Genomic DNA, 16,487 nt, shown 5'->3' with positions numbered 1-16,487 from the left:
CGGCCTCAGGGAGGCGGGTGCGGGGTCTCAGCCGTCTGCCCTCCCCCCACCACGGTTCTCCAGAGCCGGAAAGATCCGTGACAGCTTCACAGTGGAACCCTGCAGATCTGATTTCGCTTCTAAGGGAGGTCGCACACGGGCGCCTCCCTGCAGGGTTTCCGGACTGTCTGCCCCCACCCCCGCCTCTCTCAGCCCCAGCATCCGCTCCTGATCTTCTCTCCCGGAGAATTCCTTCCACAGAGGCAGGATGGCTTGATCCCACCGGGAGGCAGCACGCGGGGGAAGGAAGTGGGGAAGATGTGAAGGTGTGGGATGGGTCCGCGGCAGCGGGCAGGTGGGGACAGCCGCCTCCGGCCTGGGCAGCCAGCTGGGCCTGAGGACTCGTCCACTCTTGTCCTCGCCTCCCCCGGCCCGGCTTCATGATTGGACCCTGGGGACGGCGGTGACATGAAAGACCAGGCCGTGCAGGCTGGTGTGGGTGGAACTGTGTCCTCTGGCCCCTGGGCACTGTGAATGTGACCTTGTTTGGAAACAGGGTCTTCGCCAACGTAATCAAGGTCAGATGAGGCCACGCCGGAGTGTGCCGGGCTCCAGGCCCCGTGTGGCTGGTCTTGTCATACGAAGAGGGGACAGAGACACACGGGACGGGCCATGTGAGGAGGAGGCAGGGACGGGAGTGATGTGGCCACAGCCGGGGGGTCGCCTGGGGCCCGGGGCTTTGGATCCAGAAGAGCCAAGTTGGGGCCACAGAAGCCCCCCTCTCAGGACAGTGGTTCTCAAGGTGGGGACCCCGGGCCAGCAGCATCCTGGGTGCTTGGAGCTTGTTGGGAACGAGAGCTCTCGAGCCCTTCCCCAAACCCAATCAGAAACACTGGGGTGGTTTGACCCGGGGCTCTGGTGAAGTCAAAGACAGCTGCCTCGGGTCAGTGGTTCTAAACCTGTCTGCACAGCGGAGTCACCTGGGAGTTTGAAAACCGCCGACACCTGGGTCTCACCTCCAGGGAGTTTAATCTAATAGGTCTGGGTGTGGCCTGGGCACTGGAATCTGGAAATGACGGCCAAGCACTTCCGAGGTTCGGCCAACTGGGGGGACCCGGCCTTGCTCCAGGGCGCTGGCCAGGGGAGACCCACCCAGCCGCCACATCCTCCACTCGATGCTCTTGCTCAGAGCGGAGGCAGCAGTCTGGATTCCGTGTTCCACGAGAAAAACAAACCACGGTGCAGTGGGCATTTCAGTCAGGGTCGGTAACACGCAGAGGTAAAGGAGCCAGGTCACGCAGAGGCCCCGGTTTCGGGGACTCTGAATTCTCTCACCTAGAGAAGCCGGGGGCTGAGCTCGAGGACAACACGCACCAGGAACCTCCCCCCACGGCCCCACCGAGAAGGACGTGGCACCTCCTGGGGTGGCAGCCGTGGCTGCAGCTCCTGCCCATCCCCCCGAGCTCCCCCGGCCCCCCGATCACTCCGCACTTGGCCGACCCGCCTCTTCCCACGCGCAGTACCTGGGCCGAGTGGGCGGCTGTGAATTCTCAACTTGGAAGGAAGTGCGGCTTCCCAGCTCCCAGCTTCTCGCTGAGTCGCCGCTTTCCATCTGCCGCAGCGACAGAGGCCAATTTCCGGGAGGAAACAGCCCAAGTGGAGAGGCTGCCGGTCACAGGAGAACCCGAGGGTAGGCAGCAACGCGAGGAAACCTTCCGGAAGGGGCGAGGGACGCCCTCCCCCAGCAAAGCCGCCCGAGGGGTTCGACTGTCAAACAGCCGGGGCGGCCCCCACTTTGGGGTTCGGCTGGGTCCACGGTTCAGCCCTGCAGGTTCCACCCTCCCTGGGGACACGCAGCGCTGGTGGCCCAGGGAAGGGGCTCGAGTCAGCCCCCTCCCCACTACAGCAGGTGGTGAGTCAGAAAACCATGAAGAGTGTCAGACGTGGACACGGCGACGTCACCTTCCAGGGAGTGACAGACATCGGCTAGCCGGCGAGAAATCACGGGGCCAACAGTGCAGGGAGATGGGAGTCTGGAGAGAGGAGCGAGCCTATAATTTGCTTTTCCCAAAGGGGTGTTCTGAGCTCTGCAACCCAGAAATTTCAAAGAGGGAGGAAGGGGTGGAAACCAGAGGAGCCAAATAGAAAACACCCCCCTCCCACTGATGGGGGCACCAGGCGCCCACCACGAGGACACTCTGCTGTGTGGTGGCCCCGGCGGCCCCTGCCTTGCACTCGGCGTGAGAGGGGTTACCCGGACCCACCAGAGACCTGGGGAAACAGATGCAATCCTCCCCAGAGGAGGCGCCCCCCCCACCCAGGCCTCAAATCACGGCTGCAAGTTAACATTCAAGGACAACGACCAGCACACAGCCCAGCGAGACCAGGCGCACAAGGGAAAGAGACACCATGAACGAGAACCGGCAGAGAGCGCAGAGGCGGCTCAGACCAGGCAGCCGCTACAGGTCCTGCCCTCGGACCCCAGGACACCAGCGCCCCCGCCCCCCCACTGCTGGCCTCGCCCAGCAGGCCGGACCCCCCTCCACCACAGTGGGGAGATCACTGCTGCTGCCTACAGGACTCCCGGCCTGTGTCCTTCGTGTGCCTGCGACCTTGGTGCTGACCCTGGCTGCTGACGTCTGGCAGTGAGCATGTGGGGGGAGGGGGAGCGGCAGCAGCAGAACATCCCGCCAGCTCCTGGCCCCCCTCTCTCAGTTCCGCCTCTAAAAATGTCAACTGATTCAACATGCTTGGCTATTAATTTTGGTGATTGCAAAGTGGAGATAAAAAGAGAGAGACCCTGGCTTGCCTTTGTAGATAACGTCTCTCTCCCAGCTTCAACTGTGCCCACTCTTTCCAAGTACAACAGCTAATTTCACTACAGACAGGACTTTTAAGATTCCCTGGGGGCCCAAACCAATAACAGGGTGTCAGTGGTGGGAAGACGGGCTACCCTTCTGCAGCCAGGAAGCCGTGAATACTGTACAGGATGCGGCAATACCTGTAAAATATGTTCTCACTGAGACTAACACAGCGTTTGATAAATCTTCACACATAACACTCGTGTTCGACTGATATGAATATTTATGGGGCCAAAGCAAGAGAGATAAGAAGTGCCAGGAAGTGTCCGGCAGGATGGATCTCCCAGCCTTCCCTGCTCTGTGAGGCGCGTGGAGGCAGAAACATCCCACGGCTACTCCACGCAGAGACAAATGCCTGCTGGCCCCAGGGCTGGGTCTAGTGATTGCCAGGGGACAGGGATGGGATAATGGGATATTTCGGTGCCCTGACACCCAGCTGGCAACCTCGGCATGGAGCTTCCGCGACGGTCAGAGTGGCCAGGCCCCCTCCGTCCTCTCTCAGCCCACCCCGTTCTCTGGTAGGGACATACCCTGCCTCCATCGGGCTCCACTCTCTGCTCAAACCCTGACTCTGGAGTCCCCCTGGGCCCGGCCCAGCCTCGGGGGCCACAGACAGGAGACCTCAGGGAAGACTGCCAGGGAAGTGCGAGGGAATCTGGTCTCAGTTCTGCAGCCCCGGGAAGGAAAATGCCCCCTGACCCCTGCGGACAGGGCAGCAAGGCTCCCTGCAGCCCTGGGCAGGGTCTGTGGCTCTGTGTCTCTGCCCGCAGGGAGGACGCCCCTGCTGCCTACGCTCAAGACAAAGATGCAGCTCCCAGCCCCACACTTGTGCGGAGTGTGTTCACCTCCACACAGGTCCACTGGGACCCAACCTACATTCCTGGCCTTCCCTCCTACTCTAGCCTTCCAGGTACTACCTTCCCCTTCTCAGTGCTTGGCCTTGCTCACCCTACAGTGTCCATCCATCTACCTGTCCATCTGCCCACCCATCCACATGTCCATCCACCCATCCCCCCATCCCATCCACCCATCCATCCATTCATACATCCACCCATCCATCCACCCACACACCCATCTATTCATCCATCCATCCACCCATCCATTCATCCATCCACCCATCCATCCACCCACACACCCATCCATTCATCCATCCACCCACCCATCCATTCATCCATCCATCCACCCACCCATCCATCCATCCATCCACCCACATATCCATCCACCCACATACCCATCCATTCATCCACCCACCCACATATCCATCCATCCATCCACCCACACACCCATCCATTCATCCATCCACCCACACACTCATCCATCCACCCACCCACCCATCCATTCATCCACCCACCCACCCATCCATTCACCCATCCACCCATCCATCCATTCACCCACACACCTATCCATCCATTCATCCATTTACCCACCCACCCACATATCCATCCATCCACCCACCCACCCATCCATTCATCCATCCATCCACCCATCCATTCATCCATCCATCCACCCATCCATCCATTCACTCACATACCCATCAATCCATCTACCCACATATCCATACACCCATCCCATCCACCCACCTACCCATCCACATATATTGACCACAGTCAATAAATACTTACTAAGGACCTATTTTGCACCAGGTGTCATGCTATACACCTGTCCAAACCCTGCCCCATCCTGACCCTTTGTCTTTCCCCACCAAGACCTGCCACATTTAGGGCATCTTGCCAAGCATGTTACTTGCATCATCTTGTTTAATCCCCTCAGCTGTCCTCTCATGAAGGGAAAATCACTTTTCACAGATGTGGAAGCCAAGCCTTGGAGAGGGGTAGTGACTTGCTCAAGGTCACCAGGTTGGGGTTTGGACCCAGATCTGTCCCACTGCAGATGTGGGGCCCAGACGTCTCCTCTTCCACAAAGCTGTCCCGACTTGCCCTTCACGGCCATCCTCCCTGCGCTCCTGTGAGCGTCTGCATCGCCCGAGACACGCTGCCCCAGAGAGCAGGCGGCACGGGCTGCGCCTCCCTCTACCTGGCCGTGACCTCCCAGAGGAGGACGCCACGCTCTGCGCACGGGCACGCCCGCTGCCCTCCGCACAACACGGAATTCATTCTAGGGATGACGTGCCAGTTGGACTGAACCATCTCCCTGATTTTGTGTGGAAGCTGGAGATTATGCCCTTTGGGCAGGGGTGGGGCCGTATCTGAAAAGGATCTGGGGGTTGATCCAGTGGAGTCGGGCTGGGGAGGTCAGGATGGCGGAAATGAGAAATATCGGCCGATGCTCCATCCTCACCGAGCACAGTGCGCGTCAGGCGTTGCTACAAAACCTGTGGTTTTCCCTCAACCACAGTCTCAGGGCGGCCCAGAGGTGAGCAGTGCTATTGCTCCACTTCACAGATGGAGAAACCAAGGCCGGGAAGCAGCCTGCCCCAGGCTGTGAGGGGCCGGGACCCTGAGCCCGGGGATCCAGCCCATGTCTGAACCTCAACACTCTGTTCCCACCGATTAAGATAATTTTGTCAGCTTCCCCTGCCCTCGGCTAAGTGCTCAAGCACTCGGAATATTAACACAGGCATTTTCCGCAATTTTCTCAAAACAGTGTGAAAATAGTCCCTTGCAGAATCCAGACCCTGTTCGTTATTTTCTGACTTGGAAATAAAATCAAAGCTTGCTGGGCCTCAGATTGGGACTACACACAGAGGTCATTTGACTGAGCTATTCTGTTAAAAGTAAAAATAGTCCCTCTCTGCTGTGAGACGCAGGAGCCGTAACAGCCCAAGCACTGAGCTGACCAGGCCGCGTCCTCGCGACCAGTCTCTGCGGGACGCCGTGGGCAGTGCCCGGGCTCGAATCCCACCCCGACCCCCGACCGTTCGCCCTCGCGGGGTCCTGCCTCCTTGGGGGAAGCCAGCCCCAGAGGCGAGGCGGCGCAGAGGACCAAGCGCGCCAGCCCTCGGGGCTCAGAACGCATCCCGCATCCCTCCTCGTTAGCACCCGGGGGGCGGGGGGGTAAACCCACAACTAACGGGCGTGGTGAGGGTTGTGGGGGGAAGTCACACCTCAAATCATGGTTCGGGTGTGGCAAAGTCATAACATGCAACCAAAATGTTTGTACCCCCATAATATCCTGAAATAAATAATAATAAAAAAAACCACGCAGGGCACCAGTCCAATGGCCCGAGGGAAAAACCAGCTTTATGCTGGGACTACAGGCAGCCCCTGCCCGGGTCTCCATCAGAGACGTGACGGGGCATCGGAGAGTGGAAAGGGGGCAGCCTTCACCCCGAGAACGGAGCAGGCCAGTGGGCACAGGGCGTCCAAGGTGGGGGCCACGCAGCCCACCCTCCCCAGCCACACTCGGCCCTTACTCGTCTCTCCCCCCCACCCACCACTGCCCCCACCACCCGGGAAAGACCCACAGAGGCAGGAGCCCAGCTCCTCGGGGTGGAGGTGACAGGCGGACTGGAGTGACCTGGTCCAGCCGGTCCCCTCTCGGCCCAGGCACGAGGCTGGTCCTCGGCTCTCAGGGCCTCCCTCGGCCCCCGGCCCCAAGAAGGGGGCGCCAGGCCGGGCAGACACGGGCTCTGCTCCCCACCTTGCGGGGGGCCCCCCAGCCAGGCCCAGCACCCCCACCTCACAACACGCCTGTGGCGTGTGCCTGTTCTGAAGGGAGACAGATAACATATAGCCAAACGCACTTTCTTTGGAAAAATCTATTTAGTGCTCTATCTGTACTAAAAAAGGAAAAAGAAAAGGAAGGCGCTTTGCAGTTCTCAGCCTCAGGTGACCTTGTTTCCCGCCTCGCTGGGAAAAGGGCGGACGCAGCCTCCTGCCCACACCGGGGGCGATGCTGGCGCCTGCCCTGCCCGCGGGGCGCTGACCCAGGTGCTGGCCGGGACCTGCCCCGGGTGCAGCCTCCCACCCCTGCAGGACAGGGCTGCGAACCTCCTCTCCCCTCCTCCTGCCATCAGACCCCTCCGTGCGCACGTGGCCTGCACCCTCCCGTCTCAGACACACCCCCAGCCCCTCCCCCGGCCGCTCAGCCCCATCTCAGCGCCCAACGGGTGAGTTCTGCCCCGGGGACAGCTGGCAAGACGTGGAGACACTTTGGTTACCACACTGGGCTGGGGTTGGGGTTGGGGTGACCAGCGCCCTGTGGGGGAGGCCAGGGTGCTGCGCAAGACGGCCCACCACCCCCCACCCACCCCTGCACGGCTCCCCAGCGAAGGCCCCGGGGGTGCTGGGAGGAGCAGCTCAGCTCGGCCGCAGAGCACCTGAGAGGGCTGCCCCGTTGCTGTCCCTAATTTTCCATCCCTCTGCCCCCTCCTCAAGCTGCCCCGGCTCTGTCGAGGTCACCTCCGTGCTGAGCCAATGGCCAGCCTGGGCCCGCGTCCTCCCGGCGTGCTGGTCGCCTGCCCTCTCGGCTGCTGCCTTTCAACAGCGGGTCCCGCTCCGGGTCCTTCCACCTGGGTCCTCACTGCCCAGCGCCCTGGGCTCAGCCTGCACTTTCTCCTCGCCTGGGCTTGTGACCCCGGACAGCACGTGTGGCCAACGACTCCCAAGCGTGTTCTCCGTAACGTTGACGACACAGCCCAGCCCAGCTGCGTCCACGGATGCCCCGCCGGCAGCCCACACACCCCCAGACCCTGCAGCCTCCCCGTCCTCCCAGGCCCAAAGTGTGTCCTCCCACCGTGGCCCAACACCACCCCCCACCACCGGGCACCGTCCAGGCCAGCCCGGCCACTTCCTGGTCCCGGCAGCCGCCTCCCACCCGCTGGGCTGGGGTGACGCCCAGTAGCACCAAAGCCGCGGTGGTCGACAGGAGCAACGTCTCAACGTGACATCAAAGCATACGGTTAACACAAAACATCCAGGAGGAACAAAATACCAGCACTGTCAGGGAAGAGGAGCCCGGTGCCAACTGGGTTTACGTGAGGCAGGAATGGCTGCTGGACGCCCGAGATGCCACCTTCATCCAAATAGACGGAGGCCCGTGGTCTGCAAGGGCTGGGCCTGGGAGCGCCAGTTCCAGCACCGGAGGCACCACGGCCCGTGACCTACTTGCGGAGCCCCCCAGAAGGCCCCCAGGAGGGGACAAGGGTTGGCATGAAGAAGCCCCCGCTTCCGGGTCCCTCATCCTTTCTGCACAGGGTGTCCCGTCCTATTTCCACACGTGGGCAGCCGTCACGGGTGTCCGCGGGAAGTTGGCCGTGGGGTTTGCGTGGTCTGCAGACATGGGGTCGTGAGAGCCACCACTCCAATCTGGGCGCTTCCTGGGGAGGCGGCGGCGGGAGGCTGGGTGGGGAGGCCCACGCGGCCACGTGTGTTGAGCCACCGTCAGACACGTGGCCTCGCTTCCGTGCTGCGAGATAACGCGGCTCTTCAGTACCTTTTAAACAACCCAGAAAGTGAGTTTCTCCCCCGTGTGGACGGCAGTTAGAGGGGGAACTGCCAGACTCGAGTTGACACAGACAACCACCCGCTCAGGGGTCGGGAAGCCAACGCGGTCACTGCCGTCCCGGGCTGAGGCCCCGCCGGTGCCCGGCTTGTCCAGCCACGTTCCCCGCGGGGGCCCCTGGCTCTCGGACGGGGGCAGAGACGCTGACCGAGGGGTCCTGAGCCTGGGATCCCTTCCCGCCTGCACGTCTGCCGTGGAAATTTATAAGACTTATTTTTGTCAAGTTTCCAGCCAATGAAGGATAAACTGTCCTTTCAGAAAATAGTTCTAGGATTATGAAATATGCAGATTGCGGAGCTGAATTGCAAATGCAATCACTTAGCCCAGCACACTTCAAAGTCGGGGATCACCGCCGGCGTGAGTTATTCCTAGAAGCTCGGGGCCCACTGGGCTTGCAGACGTAGGTATGCGGACACAGCCATCTCTGCTGAGGGCCGCTGCCCTGCGGGAAATAACCTGAGACGTGTTTATCGAACTCGTCTCCCCAAGACCGGAAGGTGCCGGTCTGCGCGGAGCTCGTCCCCGGCGCCCAGGGCTCCGTTGCTCCCACTCGTCTGCAGTCGGAGGGGGTCGGGGTCCCCCCTCGGACACGGGGCAGCCCTGCAGGCTGAGCAGCACATGCAGAGAGGAGAAAACACCACAGAACCGCAATGTCCTCGGTGTCCTCGGATTGAGTGAAACGCAGGCGTCTCCAAGAGCCGGGCGCACGGAGGATGTCGGAGAACGGAAAAGCCAGCCCTGTCAACAGCTGTGCACCCGGTGTGGCCAGCGGAGGTACTGGTGCTCTGACGGGGGTGTTTGCTGTTTTTTCACTTTTTGTAGCAAATCAGCTACAATGGGGGGGCCGTGAAACTGAGCGGGGGCGGGGGGCACCCCATGAATCACCCGCAGGGGAACACAGCAGTGACGTGCCACTGCCACTCCAGGCAAGACCAGCCAGGGCGCGGGACACACGGCGCTATCTTTCCGGCCATGAACTCCGACTGTCGGGACTGGCAGCGCAGGGACCTTGCCACTCACAGGCAGAGCCGGGGAAGGCTGGAGACGGACAACCTCGGCTGGAAAGGCCGTCTGGAGCCGGCGGTGAGCCGTCTTCGGAATTAAAACTCACAAATGAATAGGAAGCGCTTTCCGGTGGAAACCACATTCCTACCAAGTGGAATATCTTAGCGTGTTTCCAAAATGGAATTGCTTGTGCACAGTGGAAGCCGGGAGCCCCTTTTTAGAAACCGACACCTTATCCACACCCGGGAGGCGCTCGAGGGAGGCGTGTGCGGGAACAGGCGCGGGGGGCGGCGGGGGTTCTGAGCCGTGCAGGCAGCAGCCGGGCAACCCCCGGATCCTCCCCTGCCCCTGTCGGGCTGCGGCTCCTGCAGGCTGTTCTGCCTGCGTCTGTCCGTCCTTTGTTCACGGAGACGATGCCGAGGGGGCACCCTCCACGCAGGGGTGGGGACGGGCTTGCTGTCCTCCTGCAGCTGCCCAGAGACGGCACCTCGAACCCCAGCCTGGGCTGCTCGCGGGATGGAGGGCGGCTGGGCCAACTGCCGGCCGTCGTGGCCGGATGGGGATCTCTGTACAGGCTCCCCAAGCTCACCGCCGCAGCCGTGGGGTCTGCCACCCGCTAACGCAGACCCCATCATCTTTGGCGGCTGTGGGGGAGCCGCCTGCATGTCTAGAAAGTTGCCCCTGCAGCCGGTGTCGTTCTCTCCCCGCCCCCACCGCCTCTCTGTTCCAGGCCCAGCTGGGGCTTTACTGTTGGTAACTCATCGTGCTGAGGCTGCAGCGGGATTTGGGTTCCTGATCAAAGATCCCGCAGGCCGAGCACCCTCCCCCCAGGCCCTGCACCCACAGCCGTCTGCCTCGGGCCACCGCTCTGCACACGGACCCGAGCCCCAGGGACGGGCTGGTCCCGGCAGGCCCCGCCTGCCAGGCGTGAGTTTTGGCAGCAAAGGGGCACCCAGTTCAGCAACGCCGAGACGGCTCACACCCGAGACCGGTTCCCCTCTCGAGCCTCCCGTAGCCTCCCGATCTCTTCTCATGCCAGGACGTCCCCTGCACGACCCTCTCACTTGGGCATCTTCCTTTCCAACAAAGAAAGAGCAGGACTCTGGTGGCCGGGGACCCCGCAGGAACCTCGTGGCCTGGTCTTGTTCCCACCGCGTCCACTTGTATAGTCACCTTCTAGTCATCGGTGTGGGGGTGATACATTCATTCAAACAGAAACAATGAATTGTGGGGAGAAAACGCTACTCACTTGCTCATTCGACAGATATTCGCAGAGCACTGTGATCGCGGTAAGCCGTGGGCCTTGGGCATTAGAGCCGGAACAAAACAGACACAAATACGCCCCCCCAGAGTGAACCCAGGCCAGGTGCCACACACAGACATGGCAAGACGGTGCCGCCGTGTGGGAATCCCTGAGGCCTGGGGGACAACAGAGACGGCGTCCCCAGACGAGGGCCGTGGGAAGGGCTGGGCGGAGATCACCAAGCTGACGGAGGCCGCCGCCTCCAGGACCATCTGTGACCAGTGCCCGGCCAGCCACGATGGGGCTTTCTGTTTTTTTAACTTAAGCTTTTAATAACCGCAGAAACGTAGGTCCGTCTGAAGCAAGCACCCCTCCCGGCGACAGTCACCGTCACCGTCACCACCAAGTTTTCCAGCCCTGTGGGTCACACCTGCCTCACGGGCTCCACTTTCCAGCCACGCAGTGAGCTACCCACGGCCTTGACCCTCTCTGACCCTAACAAGGGCTGTAGGACCTGGGCTGGGGCAGGTCACGTTGGAAGGAATCAACACATGTGTTGATTTTCAGAAACTACCTCCCTCGAAGCAAACAACCAAAATGCAAACTTCCCTGCCCCATCCCCGCTCTCCCCTTGGTTCCAGTCCTCCCTCCTACGGGACCTTGGAGGCAGGACGGTGACCCGCTGTGTCTTGGAGGTGGGCAAGTCTCCTCTCTGGATGCAGAGCGGGACCCAGCGACCTGAGGCCCCCAACTGGGGGAGGCCCTGCCCTGCCCTGCCCTGCCCGGCGGCGCCTACAACAAAGTAAATGAGCCTGTAGAGGCTTCGCATGGCCCCAGAGCGGGGGGACCTGAGACACCTGGAGCACTGGGGACCGCTCGTCAGCACTTCCCCTCACGGGTGACTTGTGCATTTTCTCGAAGGCGGACGGGTTTGAATGCCTGGACTTCTCCTTTCACTGAGCTCAAAGACTCTCAAATTGAGTTTTCATAAAACTCGCTGTGCCGGCTGCATGCACAAAACCACGGCTGCTGTATTTTATGAGCAATTTAAGATATTCAGAAAGATGTTTGTCTATAAATGCTTTTTTCTGGCCTTGAGCACTGAATTTAGAAGCAAACTCTCATGTACATAGAAGAGGTGACTACACTGTGTTTCCTTAATGAATATTTTCTCCTGGGTGCCATGAATCTGAATCCGCACACACCTCTCAGCACTTCTTTGCCAGGCGTCCCCAGTGAAGGTCGCTGCCCCCTGGGGAAGGGTGTGGGCATGTCCTGCCCTCCCAGCTCGAGTGCACACGGGGCCCCTCCCTCCCCGGACATCCGTACCCCCACCAGCTCCTTCAAGCCAGAGGAAATATAACCTATAAATCAATTTTGTTTGGGATTTCTCCCCTCCTCGCTAAACTCAGCTGAATTAGTATCCGGTGGGAACACCCAGGAATCACTGTTGCATTTCCAGCACCTGGTGGAAAGAGCCGGCAACCCCTCCAAGAAGCCTCTGCCCACTCGTAACCAGAGAAGCTTCCCCAGAGTCAGAGGGGAGTGAGTGGCTTTCAAATGGTTCCGCGGGAGCAAACGCCGACCCCGAGACTGCACTGACCTCTCCTCAGGGACCCACCTGGGACGAGTGTTAGACGTCAGTGTCTCTTGTCATTTCCTGGAAGAGATATTGACTGACAAGTGGGTTTAGACACTGTGCAAGGCACACGGGCCACAGAGAGAGATGAGACACAGCCTCATAACAGGGGGGTGGGGGGACAGAGAGAGAGAGAAACAATGAGAGAGAGACACAGAGGGGGGTGGCACAGGCAGAGAAAGAGAGGAAAGAAGAGAGTGCTAGGGAGAGGCTGGGTGGGGTGGGGGACACAGGCCACCTTCTCCACACACGTCATTATCTCCCCGTCAGGAAAGCTGGCCAAAGGTCCCGGGTTTTCTGCCCTGGGCATCGCTGCTTCCTCTCGCCTTGCAGGGCGAGGCAGGAAAGGTGCCCCCAGCCGAGCTGCCCTCGTGATGTCACACAACCTCCGCGCGCTGCCAATGTTTTTATATAACCCTCCAGCTCTCCCCATAAAACAGACCATAACACCCTGGCAACCGCACTTCAATAAAGCTATGTGCTATTACCAGGGCAGACCGCCTTCCAGGAGATGAATCACGCTGCCGGAATGGCCAAGTGGCTGCCTGAACCAAACTTTCCTCCCCTCGTGGCTCCAGCTGAATTGCAAAGACCAGAGAAGCCGGGTGCTCGTGAGACCAGCTCCGCAGCAGAGTCAGGAGGCTGGGTGAGCAGAAGGTGCCGGGGACGTCGAGGATGCTCTGCGAGGCTCAGGCAAACCCTCCCCCGGGGCTAGCACCCTGCCTCCCCTCCAGAGCTGCTGCCCGGGGGGCCTGGCTGCACCCCAACCCTCCCGCGGGAAACCACGAGGCGACCCCACGCCTTCCCACACATACTGCAGGCCGGCAGCGCAGGGCCGAGCCACCGCCCACACAGCCCCGGCTCTCAGACACCTCCCACCTGAGCCTGCCACCAACACTTTCTGGAGGAGGCTTGCTGGGGCTGCCAAGGCGGAAGCCAGAACCGCCGGCACTGAGCAGAAAGAGGACGCCCGCTAACGATGCAGACACACAAACTTTCTCCTCCTTCCTGGCACCGCGGCGCAGAGCGAGCCCCGGAGCAGCCGCCGTGTTCTGCTTGCTGCATCCCGGAGTGGAAAAGTACTTGTTCTCACCAGCTGCGGCCTCCCGCCCCGTCCCGCCTGACGCCGGCCTGCACCTGCTCCTGGTGAAACACAGGCCCAGCGCAGCCGGGCTTTCTGTAGACGCTGCTGGGGACCCTGGAGCTCCCAGGCGCCGTGACCTGGGTTCACTTAGGTGACTAATTCCTGCCCAGCCCCTGCCGTCCACACGTCCCAGGTCATGGCCCCCTGTTCCTCCCACAACACAACTTCCTGGCGCAGCCCTGACCGTCCCCAGGCTGGGAGGCCGTCTGGGCCGCGGTCACAGCTTGGTGGACACCTTGGAGCCTCCGAGGCACAAGACTCCACAGCAGCCTCGGAAGGGCAGAGCATCCCACCCGCCCTCCCCCATCTTCAAGGAGGGGCGGGAAGCGAGTCCAGTCCAAGCCCTGACGCCCCACAGCTCCCAGGCACACAGACCTTGCCCCCCTCGCTCCCGGCCGCGCTGCCTGCCCTTCAGGCGGCTGCAGAGAAGCTCAAGTTGTCCTGGGGAACAAGCCTGGGGTCATGGCTGGGGCGTGCGGGTGGTTAGCGAGGGTCCGCTGGGTAGTGAATGTCTGGGTGGGCAGAAAGGAGCCGGAAGAGCCGTCCCCGTCCTTCCCTTCCCTATCTGCCTCGGCTTCTCCCTCCCAAGGGGGCACAGAGGAGCTTCTACCCACGCGCAGCTGGGCCATCCCGGCGCCCGGGTCGCCCTGGGTTCCAGCGGCTGGGACACAGGGTGGTGTCCCTCGCGCCGGGACGCCCCCGCCCAGCCCCGTCCCAGGCGGACGGCCGTCTCACCATTGAGCTGGTTGTAGACCACCTCCTCCAGGTGGTCCAGGCGCTGCAGGATGGCCTCGCGGTCGGCCAGCGCGCCCGCCTTGGCGTTCCGGCTGCGCGCCCGGCGGTCGGCGCCGCGCAGGATCCGCACCAGCTCGGCCGAGCGGTCCTGGAGGCGGCAGTACACGGAGAACAGGACGATGCCCACGAAAACCAGAATGTTGACCGTCAGCAAAGTTTTGATCTTCCTGGCCACCGCCATGAACGCGGCTGGCAGCTGGGGGCTGCCTCACCCGCGGGGCATCCCCGTGGGCCCCGCGGCCGCAGGAGCCTCCGCCCGGCCCGCGTTCCGGGCACCGGGAGCCGGCGCGGGAGCTGCGGGCGGCGGGGGCTGCGGGCCGGGGCGCGCCGGGAGCTGTCCCTTCAGCACCAGCGCCGCGCTCAGCGCGCCCGGCCGCCGCCCGGGGTCCCTGCGCGCAGGGGCTGCCCGGGGCCGCGGGCGCGGGGGGCAGCCCGCATCCCCGCAGAGGGCGCGGCCCGCCCGGGAGCGGCGAGAGCGGCCCGGGCGCGGGAGGCGGCGAGGACGCGCGGCCGGCGGACGCTCGCTGCTGTGCCCGCTGCTGCCCGCCCCGCAGCCACGGCGCCGGTGCGGAGTGACGCGCCTCGCAGCTCATCTGCATGCACGCGGCGCCCGCCCCGCCCGCCGCCCGCCGGGACCGCCCCCGCCCGCCCCGCCCGCGGCCCGCCCCGCCCGCGGCCCGCGCCCCCCGGTCCTGCCCGGCCGCCCGCGCCCGGCCAAGGCCAAGGGCGTCCGGGTGCGGCTGGGCGGAGCGCTCCGCCCTCCCTCCCTCCCTCCCTCCCACGACCCCCCCCCACCCCGGACGCCCGGGGCTCCCAGCGGCCGGCGCAGTCGGACGGACCCCAAACTCAGCGCCTCCGGGGTCGCTCTCAGAGCGCGTTGTCTGCGTGGGTGGGCCGGGTCTGTGCCTTTGTTGGGGCGCAGGGGCAGGAGCCGGTCGAGCTACCGCGGTGGTCCCCTGCCCACCCCTCCCCGAGCCAAACCCCGGCCTCCCTCCCTCCCCCTCTGAGTCCAGGGGCCGGTGGAGGAGCAGGCTCGAGGCGCACCCGGACCCTCCCTGCCCCACCAGGCCCAACCTTGGGAAGAGGCCAAGGGCGCGTCCCAGGCCGGGGCTGCGGGGCCTGCTCCCGGGTGGGTCTCCAGAAAGACCCCTTCCCCCCACCAACCCCATCTCTAACCCCGCCCCACACTGGCCTTTCACAGAGGACACGGCTGGGATCCAGGGTGGGGAAAGACCACCAAAGAGCGCCGCTGCCCAGCTTGGGTTCAAAGAACCGAAGCCCCGAAAGGCGGGAGTTTGTGTCTGGTTCCCGCGGCATCCCCAGTGCCCGAAACGATCCGACACAGCTGGTATTCGGCACATATTTGTTGAATGAATAAATGACAGAACATTTATAAAGAGATTACTTTGTGCAGGGCCCTCAATGTGCAGAGATGAGTAGGACAAGTTCTCCAGGGCTTCACGGCTCCTAGCTCTGTGCATGTCTGCGTGTGTGAATATGCATCTGTGCATGTGTGTGCATGTGTGTGTCTGCATGTGTGAATATGCATCTGTGCGTGTGTGTGCATGTGTGTGCATGTATGTGTCTCTCTGTGTGAATATGTATCTGGGCATGTGTGCATGTATGTGCATGTATGTGTCTGTGTGTGAATATGTATCTGGGCATGTGTGCATGTGTGTGCATGTATGTGTCTGTGTGTGTGAATATGCATCTGTGCATGTGTGCATGCGTGTGTGTGCGTGTGTCTGCGTGTGTGAATATGCATCTGTGCATGTGTGTGCATGTGTGTGCATGTGTGTCTGTGTGTGAATATGCATCTGTGCATGTGTGTGCATGATGTGTCTGTGTGTGTGAATATGCATCTGGGCATGTGTGTGCATGTGTGTGCATGTGTGTGTCTGTGTGTGTGAATATGCATCTGTGCATTGTGCCTGAGTGTGTGTGCATGTGTCTGTGTGTGTGAATATGTATCTGGGCATGTATGCATGCGTGTGTGTGCATGTGTCTGTGTGTGCATGTATGTGTCTCTGTGTGTGAATATGCATCTGTGCATGTGTGTGCATGTATGTGTCTGCGTGTGTGAATATGCATCTGTGCATGTGTGTGTATGTATGTGTCTGTGTGTGTGAATATGCATCTGTGCATTGTGCCTGAGTGTGTGTGCATGTGTCTGTGTGTGTGAATATGTATCTGGGCATGTGTGCATGCGTGTGTGTGTGTGTGTGCGTGTGCATGTGTCTACGTGCATGTGTATGTCTGCGGGTACATGTGTCCGTGTGTGGGGGGGGGACTTTGAGGGTCTGGCTCCCAGTTCACATTCTCTTCCCCAGACATACCTGTCCTGACATCAGCACGCCA

The 16,487-nt window shown here is 61.8% G+C and overlaps 1 protein-coding gene across 1 annotated transcript in view; it reads right to left on the bottom strand.

The window, feature by feature from the left end:
• GALNT9 (polypeptide N-acetylgalactosaminyltransferase 9) overlaps window positions 1-14,310 on the bottom strand; it is a 53,667-nt gene extending 39,357 nt beyond the window's left edge. The window contains exon 1 of the mRNA XM_069497334.1: window positions 14,070-14,310. Coding sequence (XP_069353435.1) covers window positions 14,070-14,310 — 241 coding nt within the window. The remainder of the gene's footprint in view (window positions 1-14,069) is intronic.
• Window positions 14,311-16,487: the final 2,177 nt, after the last annotated feature.

Source organism: Eulemur rufifrons, chromosome 21 (genome assembly GCF_041146395.1).
Source record: "Eulemur rufifrons isolate Redbay chromosome 21, OSU_ERuf_1, whole genome shotgun sequence".
Classification (NCBI taxonomy): Eukaryota; Metazoa; Chordata; class Mammalia; order Primates; family Lemuridae; genus Eulemur; species Eulemur rufifrons.
This window is presented reverse-complemented; position numbering and strand designations above follow the sequence as displayed.